The sequence below is a fragment of the Chaetodon trifascialis genome, chromosome 2 (assembly GCF_039877785.1).
Source record: "Chaetodon trifascialis isolate fChaTrf1 chromosome 2, fChaTrf1.hap1, whole genome shotgun sequence".
In the NCBI taxonomy this organism is placed as follows: domain Eukaryota; kingdom Metazoa; phylum Chordata; class Actinopteri; order Chaetodontiformes; family Chaetodontidae; genus Chaetodon; species Chaetodon trifascialis.
In genome coordinates this window covers 13,710,842-13,731,169 of record NC_092057.1, presented here as the reverse complement: position 1 = coordinate 13,731,169, position 20,328 = coordinate 13,710,842, and the positions used below count along the sequence as shown (strand labels likewise).

Sequence of the window (20,328 nt, the reverse complement as noted above, 5' to 3'; positions counted from 1 at the left end):
AGTGTGTGTCTGTGTGTGTTGTGTGAGTGTGTGTGATTGTTTTATCTGCACCGTGCTTCTGCTGTAGTCCCTTGCAATAAAGTTGTAGCACATCAAAGCATTTAGCCAAGCTGTCTTTTAAAGACTGAGGTTGATAAACATATGTTGGAAGCTCCTCTTACCGTCTGTCCCCATCCCATTTGAAATAAGTTGCATAAACACCCTGCACTCCTCTGTCATTTAAATGTGTGTGAGATGAGAGAGAGAGATGGTGGCTTGGGGTTTTATGAGTGTATGTGACTGAGTTGTGTTCAGAAAATAAGTTGCAACAAGAGAAGCGGCTACAGGAGTTTCGTCCTGTTGGGATTCTACTGTTCGCTCATTGACTTCTATCTTTTTTACATGTAAACCGCTATCAGACGACTCCAAAGGAGTTTTGTGTCCCACTTCGGCAGAATCGGGTCACGGCTGAATGCATGCGTACACGTCGGTGTGTATGTCTGTGTGTGTGCTTTGGCGTTTCGCTGCATGTGTGCATGTTTGAGCTATGACTCAGTGATTTTTGGGATTATGGTATTAGGCCCCAGATGAGCAGGACTGATCCTAAATCAAACACACACAGCCGGTCTCTCACATCATACACACATACACACACATACACACAATCCCTTCCAGGACAAGCAGTGTCAGCTGAGTCTTACACAGAGACAGCCTTACAGTCATATTGCCATTCAAAGCGACACATCCAGAGTATACTCAGATTAGGCCCATGATCGTCTTAGCATGCATTATAAAACAAGACGGCTGAACAATCCAACACCAAAGGACGCTTGGCCCTGTGAAAACATTAATCTCCCTGCCATGACCTCAAATGATCCACACCCTTTATTACTGGGACATAAACCCGCTTTCATGCTTTCAGTAGACTTTAAATAATCCATATAGATTATTTCACTGGGAATCAGAATAAGAATCAGGTTCATCTGCGAAGAAAATTACACGGACAGTGAATTTTTCTGCGTGAATCAGTGCCATTCATCACACATATGCTGCAGTGGCCGGACATGAGCGCAGAGTATTCAGAGCAGAGTATTTCAGCATCAGTCGCATCTGTTTCGCCCACCTCTTCTCCTCTGTTTACTCACCCCTTTCTCTCCCGCCTCAACCCATCAGCACTCATTCTCCTCCATCTCTTTCCATTCCCTTCCCTCACCCTCCATAACTTCGACTTTTTCCTTATCTTGCAGGTGTCCCCGGTAGTGACTACATCAACGCCAACTACATCGATGGCTACCGCCGTCAGAACGCCTATATCGCCACTCAGGGATCCCTCCCTGAGACTTTCGGAGAGTTCTGGAGGATGGTCTGGGAGCAGCACACAGCCAACATTATCATGATGACCAAGCTGGAAGAGAAGTCACGGGTAAGACAAAGTCACGGATAAGAAAAAGGCGATGGGATGACATGGAGTATGGGAAGGCGAGGACAGGGTAGCATTGCGCTAAGCCAACACAATGTTGATGTGGATAGGTCGCTTTGAGAAAGTTGGGATAGGACAGTGGATGGTATGCTGGCATAGCACAGTGGGCAAAGTGTATATAGTAGTAGATAAGCGTAGGGATCTGTGTGATGGGATAGACTACAGAGTCCCTGTAAAGTAGCACAGAACTCAAGACATAGTGGAGCAAAAGGTGTTAAAGCAAGTGGAATTTGTCCATTAATGTTATCCCAGGAAAACAGCTGGAGAAACAAAAATGTACATCTACAGATTTTTATCAGCAATAACAGTTTTACAATAAGCACCAAAAGCCTAAGAAGTCTTACAAATGCTACTCCAATCTACATCCTGACAGACATTTTTTGGATGAAAGTGTGGCAGACCTTTATTTCGTTTGTCTGTGCCAGCGTGCATTAGTAAGCAAGTGACTTCGGTAAGCCACATGCCGTGCAAGGCAGTGCATTATTTCTTTGATCTACCAAAGCCAGTCTGCTTGTCAGATGTTTTTTTGGGGGGAAATGTTGTGGAGCTCAGCAGCTCTCAGAAGAACAGGAGTCGCATGTAGTGTAAAGTGCAACTGGATGTTCCACTAACAGCACAGAAAAGGCTAAAATAGATTAAGAGTAGAGCAGGACTGGGCTTGTTAAAGGAGGATGTGGTTGGATAGACTGTAGTGCAGCGAGGTAAGAGAAGAAGAGTAGATGAGGTCACAGAACATGATAGGATGTGGAAGATCTTTTTTGAGGTTAAATTTTTAGAGAAATGTGCAGGTAGGTTTGACAGCAGCGAGGGGGTACAGGACAGGCCACTGCAGGCCAGAGCATTCATTTTTTAGCATGTGGAAGGACAGTGGAGTTCTGATGGATTCAACAGAACAGGGCAGACAAGGAGAGGACACATCATGTTGTACAAAAATAGTTTATAAAATAAACCAAAAACCAGCTGACATCATTATGGTGACCGAGCCAAAAGTGCTATGTTTAAGTGAGAAGTTAGATTAGGCATGAAGGATAGAACAAGGTGTCATGAAGATGAGGATGGAATAAAAATACAGTAGAATGTAATGGAGTATAATGGTGAGCAGGACCTGGGGTAATTACAAGTACAGCTAAACAGGGCCAAGGTAATGAATTAGAAAATCATTTAGCTTCGAGGCATTTTGCTGTTGTTAACAGAATATGCACTTGAGTAAAAATCCAATGTAATGTGAATGTCATGATAGAATAAAATGAGCAGGAATGGCTTGAGGCATGAATCATGATTAAGTGCTAACCAATTATGTCCGGAGCCCTGTTCAGAAAATGATCCTTTCCTCTCATCTGTGCTTCTTTTCCTATTAACCTGTGTCTTCTTTGTTAAAACTCTGCTTCCTTTTCAACTTTTTCCAACTGTCTCTGTTGTGTCTGTTTGACCCTCAGATGCCCTCTTATTTCTTCTCTAAGGCAAGACCCTTTCTCTCCTTTGCTAATCCCTTTTAAAAATGCAACCTCACCTCACATGGTTTTCTCCTTACCTTTTTTCCCTATTCAGTGCCCCTCCCCCCATTTTTTTCTGCTGTTTCCCCCTTTTTCCTTTGTAATAGCCCGTGCATTGAGTGAGAATGCAGAATTGTTTTCAGCTCACCACAAGGCACTCACAGCTCTGACATGGATTTCATTGTAACCGCAGCAGTTCAAAAACAGTGCACATCAGTGTCCACAGTTTGCATGATCACACCCACAAGTGTTTTCCTGTTTTCCTATCTAGTGGCTATGCAGTAGAGGATGTAGCCATTAAAGAAACATTTTTTTTTTACATGATGGAGTTCAGTAGTTCTGCAGAATCACTACAGAGTGAAGGACTGCAGAGCACCTCATTGTAAGCCATAGGCTGCTACCGTGTCTTAACATGATCAATCTGTAGTTTGTGAACGGCTGGCTTTAAATTCTCTAAATTCAATAAAGTAGTTAGAACATTATGCAACAATGAAAGCTTTGGATTTAAATATACTTAGCTGCTTATTCTCAGCCCACTACCTCCGTATCCACAGTTGGAAGGAGTGGTGGGCTGTTTGTTGGAGAGAACGATTTAATCTCATTTAACACCTTTCAACATTATGACATTATGTGTTCACGCATTAACGACACAGATGATCACAGATGGCCCCACTGTGGGAATCTTGTCGGTATGCTTCCTTTTAGCACCGATCAAACCACACAAGAGCAGGGCGCAGTTATGCCATTAGTCCATATATCAAATGGATAATATAGTCTTCACACCAGGCATTTACTGTGACCCTGTTTACTCTTTGGCAGTGGTCTGGCCCCCCTACGTGGACGACCATTCCTGTCCCCACAGTGTCTCAAGGTCTGGTGGGAAAACAACAGTTGAAAAGCTGTAATTACAGCCTGAACGTCCCGGGCCAAAACGCATAATCCCCAGTCTGGAGCAGTGGAATGCAGAGCGAGCTGAGCTGAGCTCCCTGCTGTCTTTGATGTGAGGACTGGAGGGATCAGCACATAACGTTTGGTTTGGCCTGATTCTGCCAAGGCCCTCCTCCCCTCCCCCTCCCCCCTCTGGGATTTTTTTCCCCTCTCTCCTCTGTGGTCTCTGAGGCTGAGCTAAGAACTACAAATATGACCGCCTTCTGCAGGGGAACTCTAGGTGTTTTTGGTGGTTGGGGATGCTGGGACTTGGTGTGCAGGGTGTAGTTTTGTCAGGATTTGTGAGGTTGGAATGTAGGGCAATGTACAGCATCAAATACGTGAGGGCTGAACTTTAGGTATCACTCGGCTTTTCCAGCTCTGTGGTGGATCTTTGCGAAAGCCCACCAACCTATGGTAATCTCATGCCACACAGTTTTCTCATCTTTGAAACAACTCATGCAGGATCGCACCCCAGAAAGCAGAACTCTCTCTAACCCTCCCAGTCTCTTTCTGTCACTCTTCACCCCACACACTTACTAAACCTCTTTCACATGCTGGGTTGTCGCTATATGCATATTTTTTTTCCAAACATTAGTGTCTGAACTCTGCAAACTCTCTCACTGATCTGCTTCAACACTCCCCTCCTTTTTTCTGCCTCTGTACACGTGCACACGCACCAAAGTCAGCTCTGTCTTTCTCTCTTCTGTCACAAAAATGCGTGCAGACATCTGCAAAGTGCTCTGCAGCTCTCACAACTCCTTCCCTCTTCCCTTGTAGGTGAAGTGCGATCAGTACTGGCCGACGAGGGGCACGGAGACCTACGGCCTCATCCAGGTCACTCTGCTGGACACAGTGGAGCTGGCCACCTACTCTGTCAGGACCTTCGCTCTTTACAAGGTAACATGACATGTGCAGCGGAGCGTAATGGGGTCGTGTGTGTATTGATCTGTTGAAATATTTATGCATACTAGTTTGTGTGTTTGCGCTCGGTTCTGCGGCCGTGTCGCCGTCAGCACATGAATATGCAGTTGCTTGTGTTTGTGGCCCAACATAACAAACACCCTCATGAACAGATTTTTCTTTTTTTCAACTTTTTCATACATTATTGATCCTTCCAATGAGATTTAAAGTGATTCATCACAAAATAGTGGCCTATTTTCTTCTGCGAGTTACTGGTTGTTGAACTGAAAAAGTGCATTGGGATCAATTATTGTCTCACCTAAAATGGATTCGCTGTCAGATCACAAGCAACATAAAGTTTGTTCACATATACAGTACGCTATGCTACCCATGGGCTGTTAAATAAAACCTGATAAGTCAGGTGTTATTCTGCACTTTTCTTATTGTCGACAAATGCCAGAAAAATTAGAACCCCATCCTACTAATAAGTGCTGTCTGTGTCGCCAAAGCCTGATATCCTGCACCTTATTCCCCTCCACGGTCCTCCATTGTTGTTCAAAAAACAATTAAAAACACATCAGTGAGCCACGCCGTTGTGAATGACATGTTCCTTTATTACCATTAATGCACACACTGTAGTTTGTTCCGAGTCAGTCCCGCATACACCATCCTGCTGCTGTAAATACTCACTGGGCCACCAAAAGTATATTAATCCGTGGTTGAAAATAATCCCCCCAAAAATAAACTGTTTCGTCCTGCTTAATAAGCCCTTTTTAATGAAACTATACGCTATATTTAACACACTGTGGGTTTTGGTCTTTTCGTGGCATACTGCATGTTTGTTGACAAGAAGAAAAATATTAAGTGCAGCTTTATTGAGGAATAAAGAATTACTTTCAGGTCAAGCTCTATTTTGGTGAGAAAAAAACAAGAAACAGAAGCACTGTCTGGTCAGTCTCCGTTAATGAATATATTTATTAAAGTGCTGCAGCCAGGGAGCAAATTTTTGACAACAGAGGCTGCATAGGTTTTGCTTGACAAAAACATTTCCAATAGGCTACATATGTAAGGTAATAAAGAGAGGCGCGTAGGCTCTTCTTATCTATCCCATCTAAACAAAAGAATCCAGACTCCATCAAGCATATCTCAAAAAAACTTCTAATATAAATCTAAAGACAGTCTCTCATATCAGAGAACGCGTAAAGGTTGAAGTGGCTCTTCTCGGTTATCCAACGGACCGCCTAACCACGATTCAGGGTTTGTTTGTGCTTACATTTCATAAAAATTCAAGTACATTTCTACTTGTCCAGAGCGGCTCCAATGAGAAGCGTGAGGTTCGTCACTTCCAGTTCACGGCCTGGCCAGACCACGGGGTGCCTGAGCACCCCACCCCCTTCCTGGCCTTCCTACGCAGAGTAAAGGCCTGCAACCCTCCAGATGCGGGACCCATGGTCGTCCACTGCAGGTGCGTTTGTGTGTTTCTGTCAACGCCTCGTCCGCGTTTGTTTAGTTATGATAATTTACTGCACCAGAGTGATTCCTAAAATCACAGAGGAAGACAATCCAGTGGTCCCTGACCAGAAAGAAAACAAATTTGGGCCTTGGCTGTGTGTGTGTGTGTGTGTGTGTGTGCTTGCATGAAACACTTATCTGTTATTTTGGGTTTCACTTGGCAGCATAATTTTCAAAAGGCCGGGAGTCTGTGAAAATCAACCCGAGTCCAAGAGCACTTGTATAAAATCATTCATAGGTCCTGAACTGAAATGAGATTGACCTGCCATTATGCAAACCCCAAACCATCCTCACTGGCTTAGACGCCCACATTCCTCCCTTAACAACCTCCATCATCTTTAAGGTTTAGCAACAACAGCAGCCACCGTGCTGACCGTAGTTTCCATGAAGTAGCTTTCAGTGTTAACTGTTTACTGTTTAAGTGATGGTAGATCTGAGTTCAGAAGTTTGTATGCAAATGAGCTGCTGTCTGAGCAGCACAAGGCTCATGCGTTGGTTGGAGGATGATTCTGGAAACCTGTCATTACCGTCTTGGCACAGTGGTGAGCGCCAGAGCTGGAATGAGGCCGCTTTTGCTCTTATGAGGGAGCAAAGGAGAGAAGGAGATAGAGGTAGCAGAGGGAATATGGAGCAGAAGCTCTTGGGAGGAAGAATTAGCAAGGTATAGATGCGGAAGGAAGAGAGGGAAGGGGAGGAAAGGGGATTGAGAGATGATTGAGAGGGAGAGTTGGCGAGGGACTGGGAGTTAGAGGAGGAGATAGGTGCAGAATGAGAGAGAAGGTGAGGTCAAATCCAGGACACGGTGAATGGAAATGATGAATTAAAGAAAAGGAAAGGTGGAGAGAAAATGGAGTCTAAAAAAATGTATGAATGCGAGAGTGAAAAAGTGGTGGGGCTGGTGTGAGAGTGTCGGTAGGGTACTTAGAGAGAAGATAAAGAGGCAGGGAGATGAGGGCGGGAGGGGGGGTGAAAAGGTTGGCAGGAGGGGAGCTCTTACTAATCTTCCGCAGCAGTCAGATGGAGTGTCTAACAGGATTATCAGTCAAATTTAATTATCCCGGCAAGACTCCATCATAATGTGCCTTAACATATCAACCAGCCTCTGTATCAAACAATGGACCGAATCTCATTCCACCTGAGCAGTATACACACACACACACACACACACACACACACAAACGCTGCTGCGGACTAACATAAACACACTGATATTAATTTAACCATATGAAGAGGTTTTTATTCAGAAACTTGCTTGGTCAGGGTGTTTCACCATTTAGGCACTAGCACAGCAGAAATGTGAAGTGTTTGGGTGGGCAGCTAAATGTATTATATTTCTGGATTGTATGTCCATAGGAGAAGATATCTTCCTAATGCCAGTCAGACAGCAATGCTGACTCATCGCTGATGTCAATTTTTACGTCCTCTGTTGGAAATATTGCTGGCTGGCATCTTTGTGATACTTAGTAGATTTGGGAACAGTATGTCAGAGCTTTCGCTGCACGCAACAGGGGCCAGATTTGTACCAGGTTTGAGGACACAGCACACACTCAGGGAAATTATTTGTTCAACAGTTCATACTGGGTTATGGGAGGAAATCACATCACCGTCTGCTCCCCTTTGCTCTCCTCTCATTTTTGGCTCAGCGCTGGAGTGGGTCGCACTGGCTGCTTCATCGTGATCGACGCCATGGCGGAGCGAATCAAACACGAGAAGACCATCGACATCTACGGCCACGTCACGTTGATGCGCTCCCAGAGGAACTACATGGTCCAGACGGAGGACCAGTACATCTTTATTCACGACGCACTGCTGGAGGCTGTGACCTGCGGGAATACAGAGGTCCCCGCAAGGAACCTGTACTCCTACATCCAGAGGCTGACGCAGATCGAGCCGGGAGAGAATGTCACCGGCATGGAGCTGGAGTTCAAGGTGAGGACCAATCAGCGCGTCCTTCAAGGTTGTAATGCGAGGTTGAAAACCGATTAATGATAGCAATGTGATGCTTCACTGGTCTTTTATGGGAGATGTTGACAGTCCAACAAAATATGAATTCCTTTTTTTTTTCTTTTAAACAAAAAAAATAAAACATATGAACCCACCATACCCATCCACCTTAACAAGGGGTCCACACACCTAGAGGAGCAGAAAATAAATGAAAAAATAAGGAATTTAGATACATACACATCATATAGATAGATAGATAGATAGATAGATAGATAGATAGATAGATAGATAGATAGATAGATAGATAGATAGATAGATAGATAGATAGATAGATAGATAGATAGATAGATAGATAGATAGATAGATAGCACATATGAGCAAGGTTGCATTTAGCCATACACACACACACACACACACGTGTTCATGCATATATGCCTGCCTCAGTCTACAGGATAAATACATAATAAATACAATATCCATGCATAATAGGCATATACCCAAAGGTATTTTGGCACGTTAGGAGAAATAGACCACCCAAACTCTTCTTTGTTGGAGCCTTTTTGTACATACAACACTAACAAACACTAAAAATGACAAGTATGGAACTACTGAAGTAATTTTTCTAGAACAGACATAGATGTATCCTAAATTGGGAGAGGGTACTGAGGGGTGTCAGGCATCATTTTAAGCTGATCTGAATATGACATAATCAGATTCCAGATGGAGACGAATTTGTCCCTGGACCCTCTAAGTGAGGATTTTATCTTCTCCTACTTACATGAATTACATCAGGTCACTCAACCACATAGACGCTCGCCGGTCTCTGTAAGGGAGACTTACCTTCCTCTTTCCATCGCTGCACTGAAGGCCAGACATCAGAGTCAGCGACACAATAGCACCGTGCCACACGGTCCACATCAGCAGATTTGGTTTGTGTTGAGACTTCACATTTATTCGGAGCACTTTTCATCCACGTTGACGTCAACGCTGAGGCCCAAAATAAATTTGTGACTTTGGAAACACCTCCAGGTCTATTGCGCAGTTGCTCAAGATGTTCATAGGAAGATGTTTCTCTTCAGCACAGTTTCCGAACAACCTTCTCCACAAGGACATACAGTATGTATGAACCTTGTATTCCTGACCTCCATAGTGACTGAGCATCTTTCCCAGGGCTGTTAGCGGCTTCCCCCTCTGAGAGTTTCATATACTCAGGATGGAGGGTTGGATTTGAAGGAGATTATGGGATTGCACCTTTTGAATCCGGGCTAAGAGAGTTCTACTGAGGGCTTTAGAAAGCACCATAGTTTGGGAAGTTTGATGGGCATAAACACACAGAACAAATAACGGGGCCAAAGAGGTGCAGTTCATAATAAGACCTTTGGGAAGGGTCATATGGGCGAATTCAAACATTTAGGGAGCGCATCAGAATTCAGAGCGACAACACCGAACATGGGCATCAGTGCCCAAGCAAGAAGAGTGAGCCCTCACGGGATTCAGTGTTATTCAGAAGTCATATTTTTATTTCAGTCCAGCTGTTTTTATTTTGTTTACTGTGATATTTACCTCTTGCCAGACAGGTTCTCAGTGGACCCTGTCTGGTTTGGCTGGGGTGAGAAGAGAATCAGTTTTAGCCATACAGGTATATATTGAAAGCAGGTGGCTTAAATTGTTCCTGGAATGGTTTATGTCTGCTCAGACGCTCAGAGGGCAAAGTAAACACAAGGCCACTCTAAGCAATCTCCCTCATCCTATGCTCTGGCATTCCTGTCCTAATGGCAGCGGTCTCCTCAGAATGACAATGAACCAAGCGCTCGCTGAGCTGTTTGCTCAGACTTATATTGATGTAAAACATATGCCAGGGTCGTTCCAGTCACCAGATCTCATCACAGTCGAACACTTATGGGACAGAAACGGCACTTTCCACCTTCATCAACAAAACGACAGAAAGCATGGAGTTTCTCACGGAGGAGCGGCTTCGCTTCGCTATCCTTCAAGTAAAAATCACAGAATGTTGAAGAGCGTGTGTGAGAAAAGAAAGAAATGAGGCTGTTCTGGCAGCTTTTGGTAACCCAACACCATATTAAGACATGCTGTTTTTCTTTCCTTTCACGGAGGGTTCACTGGTTGAGTGTACAGAGGTTGCCAGCAGGGCATGGGTTTATCCAAGCCCAACAGATGGTGCAAATAACAGCATGTATCGAAGCAACAACAACTTTTGTGTGTTCCAGACTTTATTGATAAGACCGAGTCGAATTCAAACCGAATGACGCAAAGCTATGCTATTGTTGCCTCTGGAAACCAGGTTCTGAGTACCCAAATGAACCGGTGAACTTGTGGTTAGTGTGGGATTTTCCACCTCGGTCTGTCTGTAAGAAAATAAGGTACTCGCTCTTACTCCCACAGCGCCTCCGGTAGCCACCGATGGTCGAGGCTCAGTTCATGAGACCCCATTGTTTTCCCCAAGTCTGCGGTTTCCCTCTGCCTGTTCTCTGTTGTTCAGTCTTTCTTTTCATGCCATGTCATCCAGTGTTCGAGTGTGCGAGAGAGAGTGTACGCTGTGTGCTCTCGTCTGCCTGTCTGCACGTATCCGTATGAATGCGTGTGTTCTTCTTTGTTTTTTGTTTTTTTTTGTCGGTGCAGGATCAACCCTGGTTCACATATGTGCGTTGAGACAGTGTGGGGCCTTGTGGTTTCCTGCCCCCCGACTCTTGAATTTCTTCTTCTTCCTCTCGTTCATTTTATTATATTCCCTCTCTCATTCCCGACGGCTGCCCTCGTCCCCCCGCATCACCCCTCCTCTGTTTACTTAATTGAAGATGTCTGACTAAATGTCCTCAGGCCTGCCGAGTCAAGCTAATTTTCTCATTTCAGTTGTCCAGTATGCCAGAGGAAAACCAGTATGCCAGAGGCTTGTGCTAAATACATTTGAATGAGATCCTTGAAATTGTCGGAACCTACTCTTTATTTTTCTTCCTTCCTTCCTTCCTTCCTTCCCCTCTGTTTTGTTTTGTCTCAGTTCCACTGCACATGGTACAGTTCGACTCGCCTCAACTGGACCCGACTTTCATTGACAAAAGTTGTGCGTAGTACCTTGTGCTTTTTTGCGGATGCTAAAAGGTGGAGTTAAAATACTGCAGACCACTGATCAGAAAGAATCCTCACTAGCACAACACAGAGCAACCAGAGACCTTTGTCTTGCTGCATTTAGACTATCCATCCATCCATCCATTTTCTATGCGGCTTATCTCTTTCGGGGTCGCGGGGGGGCCGGTCGCCAGCCGATCGCAGGGCACATACACACAACCATTCACACTCACACCTAGGGGCAATTTAGAGTCACCAATCAACCTAACGAGCATGTTTTTGGTCTGTGGGAGGAAGCCGGAGTACCCGGAGAGAACCCACGCATGCACGGGAAGAACATACAAACTTCACAGAGAAAGGCCCGACCCGGGAATCGAACCTGTGAGGCACGCGCACTACCTGCTGCGCCACCGTGCAGCCGCATTTAGACTATTCTGAAACAAATTTATCCCTTTGATATCTACCATTGTTTTTGTGTTTGTGTCTACTTGAAGATGATGTTGAGAGCGTATTATCTGCAGTGGGAAACAAAATTGAGTAAAGCACCTGCCACCAAAAGACGAGCCAAGCCGTGCCGTGCAGTGGACACGAGGCTGTGTTTGGTCTGCTCCCCTCAGCGCTGTTTCTGAAGTCCATATCTCTTCTGTTCCAGCGTTTGGCCAGTGCCAAGGCCCACACGTCCCGGTTTGTGAGTGCCAACCTGCCATGCAACAAGTTCAAGAACCGGCTGGTGAACATCATGCCCTACGAGACCACACGTGTGTGTCTGCAGCCAATCAGAGGAGTCGAGGGATCTGACTATATCAACGCCAGCTTCATTGATGGATACAGGTCAGATTTCCTTGCTTTCTTGTCGGCATTTAGTTTCAGGTTTAGTTCATTCACTTACTGTGTGTAGACTTAAATAGAGAATATCAACCTATTTGATTAATAAAGTGGGAACATGCTCGCAATATTTAATTCATGTATTTGTGTTTGTAGGCAGCAGAAGGCCTACATAGCAACCCAAGGCCCGCTGGCTGAGACCACAGAGGACTACTGGAGGATGCTGTGGGAACACAACTCCACCATAGTCGTCATGCTAACCAAACTGAGAGAAATGGGACGGGTACAGATACGAATACAAACACACACTAATGCAATCAAGTCCGCTATGTAGGGTGCATGTTAGTAAGGACTGGCTCTGCTGTGTCTGGTGATTGTAGGGATCAAAGCTGCAGACAGCTGATATTATGTGTCTGTATTGATAGTGCATCTTTAAACTTTCCAACTCCGTTTCCAAAAAAGTTGGGACTCTGTATAAAATAAAAAGAAACAGAATGTGATGATTTGCAAAACACTGAAACCACAAGTTTAATTGAAAATAGCAGAAAGGCATCAGATCAAATACTCAAACTGAGGAATTTCACTGTTTTTTGAAAGTGACATCCTCATTTAGAATTTGATGCCAGCAACACATTTCCAGAAAGTTGGGCCAGTGGCAACAAAAGACTGGAAATGTTGTGAAATGCTGAAAGAAAACAGCTGGTGGAACATCTCACAGTTAATTAGGTTAACTGGCAACAGGTGAGAACATGATTGGGTAGAAAAGGAGCCTCCCAGAGAGGTGGAGTCTTCCTGAAGGGAAGATGGGGAGGGGTTCATCACTCTGTGACAGACTGCGCTGGCAAGTGGTCCAACAATTATGAATGTTTCTCAAAGTAAAATTGCAAAGAATTCGGGGATTTCATTGTCTACGGTACATAATGTCATTAAAAGATTCCGAGAATCTGAAGACATTTGTGTACAAAAGGGACAAGGCCGAAAACCAATATTGGATGGCCGTTATCATCAGCCCCCATGCAGAGGAACCCGGTCCAGAAACACCCCCATCTTCTCCGGTCCTGAGCTCATTTGAGATGGACTGAGGATGAAATGAAAACTGTCCTGTGGTGTGAGGAGTCAAAATAAAAAATGTTTTTTTTTCTGGAAATCATGGACGTCATGTCCTAATTCCAAATGAGGATATCATCTTCAAAAACAATGAAATTTCTCAGTTTCAACATTTGATTCTGTTTCTGTTTACATTTTGCACAGCGTCCCATCTTCTTTTTTGGAAAATGGGATGCAATAAAAGAGCGTAAATGCTCTGAAGGAAAATCCAGCCAAGAAAGTATTTGCAATCCACACTAATTCAATTCTTTTAGGTTAAAGTTAAGAGTTAAAGAGAAGGATAGAGAAGGTTAGTTGTGTAGTTATATCTCATCAGTCAGGCAGACATTTTCATGACGAAGTAGACAGAAATTGTTCTCACACTGATTCCTCAGACCTGATGTAAAGGCTCTTTGCTGTCCTCCTGTAGGAGAAGTGTCACCAGTACTGGCCTGCAGAGCGCTCGGCCAGATACCAGTACTTCGTGGTGGATCCCATGGCTGAGTACAACATGCCCCAGTACATCCTCCGAGAGTTCAAAGTCACTGATGCCAGGGTGAGTCATCAGCGTGTTGCTTCTACTGTACGACCATTATTTCTGCAAAAATAATAAGAAAAAACACACTCTCTTCCTTTAGGATGGCCAATCACGGACAGTTCGTCAGTTCCAGTTCACTGATTGGCCAGAGCAAGGAGTGCCAAAGTCAGGGGAGGGATTCATCGATTTCATTGGCCAAGTGCACAAAACTAAAGAACAGTTTGGCCAGGATGGGCCAATTACTGTGCACTGCAGGTAAGAACTGTATTTTTATAAACTTTGATCATTATATTCATTGTCATAGTTTAAGAAATGCCTAAATAAATGAGCGCAGAAACAGATCTCAAATGACTTGAACACCTATAGGAAACTTTGGACTGACATGCTTAGCCTAAGGGTCAGTGCCCTATTCATGAGGCAACACCAGCATGTGGTCTCCTCCTGCTAATACATCAATAATATATACAGTGGCTAATCTGATCTGTCTGAGCAAAAAATCTGAATTAGGCCACCACTGCTAACATAACCAGGGGAAGTTTCTCTATAGGGTTGTGAAGACGGCACTTCAGTGTATTACACATGACTACAGGGGCTACAATTCTGAATATATCTGACTCTAAATATGATTCCACCATGTCCACCAACAGTGCTGGAGTGGGGAGGACTGGTGTGTTCATCACGCTCAGCATCGTGCTGGAGAGGATGAGGTATGAGGGCGTGGTGGACATTTTCCAGACTGTCAAGATGCTGCGCACCCAGAGACCCGCCACAGTTCAGACAGAGGTGAGCATTCCCGCTGTTGTTATTCTGTCTCCTCTCTGGTTCATGTGCTGTCTTTCTCTGACACTCACTGACCTGATACGACTCTGCCTCCCTCCAGGACCAGTACCAGTTCTGCTACCGGGCCAGTCTGGAGTACCTGGGAAGCTTTGATCACTATGCAACATAAACCCAGTGGCCGTCTCTCATGCCACATCCCACCTAGTGCACTTTTCCCAGGTCACATGCGGCCTGAATTAATGCACCAGGCTGCGATGTGTCTTTGAAGATTGTTACCACCACATGCAGAGTGAAGGGGGACCATCGGCTTATCCCGTACCCAGAAACAGCACCTCTAACTGAGCCATAGCAACCTGCTTGACAAGGGTGTTTCCCTCCACCCTCCCAAACACACCCATTGGTCAGTCTGAAGAAGCAACTTCAACCACTGTTCCAATCAGAATACTTGATCAGATATTGATTTTTATTCGTTTCAGTGCTTTTGTGAGCACCCAGATTGCTTTACATTGTTTGGGTGTGGAAGTCTCACCTCGTCCACCACCAGTGTAGCATCACCAACCTAAATACAGGACCCGGCTACAGTATTTAGCTGTCACAGGAACTTTTGATTTTTTCTATCTTGAGGACTGTCTAGAAGGAGTCTACACATCCATCTTATGGAAGCCTCGTGGACTGAAAGAACTGGGACTCTTGAGCACCAGAGAATTGCCAACAGGAGACGGAAAGCACAGAGCACACAGTATTAAAAAGACAAAGAACACACATCCCAAAAAAAAAAAAAAAAAAAAAAAAAAAAGAAGTGTTTTTTGTTTCGGAAACAGACTCTCGTTTCCTGTGAATGGAAAAGAAGATCTTTCTACCATACAGTAATAAAAACCACCAGTTCAACCTTATGCTTCACGATTCAAGATAAGGGAAATTTGAGAGAGGTTTAAAATGCATACCACAAAGTAAAACATTCATTTAGTTTTTTAGAAAAATATAGATATGTGACTATCTTGTTTTTTAAAAACTGGGTATTTCTTGTGGCACGTTTCTGTTTTTCTTCTCTTTTTTTTTTTTTGTTTGTTTCTACAGATTTATGACTTTGTCCCCACTGACCATTCAAGGGCCAAGTTGCATTTTATTCTTTTTCTGTGTAATCCAATGAGCTGTAGCGATTTTTTTTTTTTTTTTTTTTTAAGTGATACAGTACTGTTTTAAAGTGTACAATCAAATCTAGCGTGGAAATTCTTCACGGTTCTATGAAAAACGCCACCATCGAGTGTCACCCTCCTGTATGCTCTACCCACTCACACGATTCGCATGCACACTGGACTCTCAACCTCATTTCTCTCTGGCCTGCGGTGTCAGAGAGGGCGGCCATTTTTGAACTCCCAGGGGCCCGCAGAGGTACGGTGTTCACCCTGCTGCTACCAGAAAGAATAATCTTGCCAAGTTGTTCTGTGTGCAGGTTGAGAGAAAGCCAGATAAAACACTACAGAGAGTATGCACAGCAAGCAAAATATGAAAAAAAAATTATTTATGTCTCCAAATAAGCTTCACAAAGATTTCTCAAGCAGGGAGCGAGAAAGGGATGTAGAAAACGGGGTGGGATGGGGGTCGAGGGGTCTGGGAAGGATGAATTTTCTCACTGGAATGCTCACCTTTGACTTTTCTCTCTGTCTGATTCAGTGTGCAATAAGTAGATGTATTATATATTTTTGTGTCAAGTCACTAACTGCAGTTACATGCCATTATGACGACGATGATATTGATGATGGTGCATCATTTTCCAGACACAAGGATGTTACGCTCAGTATGGTTCTCGCCACCGTTTAACGTGTCCAAACAGAGGTGCGACCCTCTGACCTTTTAAGACCTTTTATCACGTCACAACTCCAGTAGATGATGTCATCCTTCTGTGTGTCACGGCAACCGACGAATGATCGAACTCATATTTCAAACAGCATCTAATAAGTATTTTGATTTTAGATTTCTAGTGCCTTATATTACACGCCTATTTTGATAAAGTTACTTTAAAGGGTTTTTTGTGTATTTTATGTATGTATGCTTGTACGTATGTGTACTGAATGTCTGTGTATATGATTTTGTTATGTTACGGTATGTGAACGTATCTTGTAGGTTCTGTTTTTTGGCTGTGAAAATTTTGTATGGAAGGCTCTGTGTAGGCTGGATAGTTGTTATCATTTCTCAACCCAGCAACAACATCATATAACTCTTTTAATCAACAACAACAAAAAAATCGGATCTGAAATGTGGTTTCAGAAATAGGTTCGCAGAACGGTCTGACAGATAAAAGTTTGTATGTTGACAGCTTTCCGTCTCTCCTTCCTGGGACACTTGCACAAGCTTTGTGTGTATATACTCTTTCATTGAGACTTCAGTTGCCTGCCGTGAAATTTTGGCCACACTGGCGACTTCAGCACCGACTGTGAGCTGGCTCAGGCAAGTCATACTTTCTCAGCTATACAGAAATCTATATAAAGCTGAACAACAGTGGCTATCTTTGTCAGTTTGGACAAAAAGCAAAATAAACCAGACGGATACGCTCACAGTATCCCACCTGAAGCCCTTCACCTAGAAACAGTCTGGTCATCCGTGCTCCTTGTTCTTATATCTTTTTTTTCCTTTAGCGACAAACGCTGAGAGAAGTTCAGGTGCTACGTCTCCAACGACACAGAACCTACAGCATCTTTTCTTTTTGTATTCATTAACGCTTGACCATTTAAGGGATCGTTGACAGTTTTCCACCATCTTGCAGTAACCCTGTTGTCGTTTTTGTATGCATGGTACCACTTTTGAGATGCCCCTTTGGTCGCACCTGTTATGGGAAGACTTGCACTTTCTCTCTTTGTACTATGCACTAATACTAGTATCCTATTATCTCTGATAAGCCCCCACCCCTCCCCCCCAAAGGAGTTTTACTTGAACTCAGTAAAGATGGACCCTGTAATGCTCACATGGTTGTGTATATGTAAATAACACAAGACACAGAGAGTAATTGAAATGCATAAATACATGAATAAATAAATGATTAAGAGTGACTAAAAACCTATCAGCTATACAGAGTGATATAATTAAAAGGATGCACCTGAAATCACAGTTTATGGCACAGCAGTATGTGCAATACATCACATTGTGGATTTGTTGTACCACAAAAGAGAAGTTTCACAAAAAAGTGTTCTACTTTACCCCCCGATGTATCATGTAGATGGATAAAACTGGAGTTTATAAATTGTATAAAAATGAAAAATATGGTGTGTTACTTGGATCAGTTACCTCCAATTGGTCTGTAAATGTAAACTTTTTTTGTTTTGTTTTCTGCTCCGGGTCAACAAGTGCTTTTTATTTTCTTACATTGGTTCTCGGAGCGTGTGAAAACCGAAAAACAGGTCTGTATGGATTTCTGTTCTCTGTCGACACAAGTTTCATTTGTTACAAATAAACTCAAGTGAAATAATTGCTGCTGCTGTCATTTTGTATATGGATACAAATAATGAAGAGCAACAAAAATACACGATTTTCTGATAACCATGCCATAAAGTAACTGAAAAAAAAAAAAAAAAAAGGTATTTGACTCTTTCCAGTTTATGCAAATTTAGACTACTATTCAAATACATCTCAGAGGTAAACATTGTACTTTTTACTCCAGTAATATTGCTCACACAGCAACCATCCCTATAAGTGTTCCCTGAACACAACACGCACATAGCAGTGGATATCATATCAATGCATCATGGAGAATGTCAAGAAAAGTAGGTGTAGAATGTCGCCATAATTTTTTTGTTGAAGTAAAAGGAAAGCCAGCCTTTCGGTGGGTTTGTTAGTTGTAGGGACAAATGCGCTTGTGTAAAATTAAGGCTCTCTGGTGGAGTTTGGGTGCCCAACAAGCAGCTTTCACAACACACACTTCTGTGAGCTGCAAATACTTGCAGTTCTTTAGAAGACTGGCTCTTGGACAAACTCTGTACCCCTGAAGACTGATTATGAGTGGCATCATCATCATCATCATCACTACCATCTGACGTCTCACCAAAGACAAGCAGTTCTAGCCATCGCAGAGGTCAGTGTGATAGATGTGTTCAATCATTTGTAATGGACCCTGAAGGATGTCATAAAAATCCAAACGGCCTTTGACAGGGAAAATGTTCCTCATGTTCCAATGTGGACCCGAACTGTGCCAGCAAAATGCCCCTGTCAGCAGAAACAAGCAGGTCCCCTCACTGTAAGTGTTCAGGCTGCTCTCTTGGTGTATGCCACACATGCTCTTTGCCCACTTGTTGAGAATATGAAGGATGACTCATCTGACCATATCACATTTTTTGGGTTTTGCACCACTGACCTCTCAAATGTGCATTCATCTTTGTAATGAGGGCTTTATGCACTGCCACCCTGCTACAATATCCCTCGCTATATAATTGCTAAGAGACAATTCTTGCTGACACAGTCCGGTCACATCCCGCATTGGCATTCTCAGTCACCCGTAGGAAGAGTTGCTCTTCTCTTTTTCCTCTCGTCGCACTAATACACAAGCGTCACGGTCAGCATGTGAGCTGTCGACCACAATTTCCAACCCTGTTCACTGATGTCTTTCTCATAGATCTAAATGCACTGAAACACTCACACATGTTAATGTGGCTGATCCTCTTTCAAAGCTTCTCACCTTCTTGATGCAAAATCAGAATCAGCTGGGCCTGCTCAGCGTTTTCTACGTGCCACAGAGCATGACTGGATGTTAACTGCTGAATTGTACCGTGTAGTGTACCTGTGCCTGTGTGGAAGCATTTGCTTCTTCTGTTTCTCCTCTCATCTATTCGGGTTTCTCCCTTAATTTGTCGTCCCTGTACCTGGTTCTCACAGGACCGCAACTAAACAAACATGATGATTAGAGAATATGGTGCATTGCTGTAGATGAAACTATCCAAGAGTATATGAAGTAGTTCAAATTTGCACAACAACAAACATCTACAGCAGTACAGTGCAGAATGCACATTAATGGAGTTGTCATACTAATCCAACAGAATGTGATGATTTGAAAAAAAAAAACAACAACAACCCATATTTGATTGAAAATGGCACAAAGACAACATATCAAAAGTTGAAACTGAGAAATTTCATTGTTTTTTGAAAATTATATCCTCAGCAATACATTTCCAGAAAGTTGGGCCAGTGGCAACAAAAGACTGGAAAAGTTGTGAAATGCTGGAACGTCTCACAGTTAATTAGGTTAACAGGCAACAGGTGAGAACATGATTGGGTAGAAAAAGAGCCTCCCAGAGAGGTGGAGTCTTTCTGAAGGGAAGATGGGGAGGGGTTCATCACTCTGTGACAGATTGTGCTGGCAAATAGTCCAAAAATTATGAATGTTTCTGAAAGTAAAATTGCAAAGAATTGGGGGATTTCATTGTCTACGGTACAAAATGTCATTAAAAGATTCCGAGAGTCTGAAGAAATCTGTGTACAAAAGGGACAAGGCCGAAAACCAGTGCTGGATTGCCTCGATCTGCGGCCCTCAGAGGGCACTGCATTGAAAACAGACACAATTCTAAACTGGCCTGCCTGCCTGCAGTCCCGACTTGTCACGCATTGAAAATCTTTCCCACTTTATGAAACATAAAATATGACAAAGGAGACCCCGAACTGTTGAGCAGCTGAAATCGTAAATCGTAAGCACATTTCAAATTGAAAATAAGAAAATTTCCAAAACTTATTTTCTTCTGTTTTCAGGCAAAGCAATTCAAACTATTCTTCATTGTAAGAATACAACCCCAGGA

At 43.4% G+C, this 20,328-nt stretch overlaps 1 protein-coding gene across 2 annotated transcripts in view; it reads left to right on the top strand.

Annotated features, from left to right (window-relative positions):
- ptprdb (protein tyrosine phosphatase receptor type Db) overlaps positions 1-15,717 on the top strand; it is a 146,636-nt gene extending 130,919 nt beyond the window's left edge. For both annotated transcript variants that reach the window (XM_070986640.1, XM_070986646.1), the window contains 11 exons: positions 1,227-1,402; positions 2,896-2,919; positions 4,660-4,779; positions 6,093-6,247; positions 7,938-8,223; positions 11,975-12,153; positions 12,304-12,430; positions 13,664-13,789; positions 13,872-14,026; positions 14,419-14,554; positions 14,652-15,717. In XM_070986640.1, the coding sequence (XP_070842741.1) occupies positions 1,227-1,402; positions 2,896-2,919; positions 4,660-4,779; positions 6,093-6,247; positions 7,938-8,223; positions 11,975-12,153; positions 12,304-12,430; positions 13,664-13,789; positions 13,872-14,026; positions 14,419-14,554; positions 14,652-14,720 (1,553 nt within the window). In that variant the 3' untranslated portion in view covers positions 14,721-15,717. The remainder of the gene's footprint in view (positions 1-1,226; positions 1,403-2,895; positions 2,920-4,659; positions 4,780-6,092; positions 6,248-7,937; positions 8,224-11,974; positions 12,154-12,303; positions 12,431-13,663; positions 13,790-13,871; positions 14,027-14,418; positions 14,555-14,651) is intronic.
- The last annotated feature ends 4,611 nt before the right edge of the window (positions 15,718-20,328 follow it).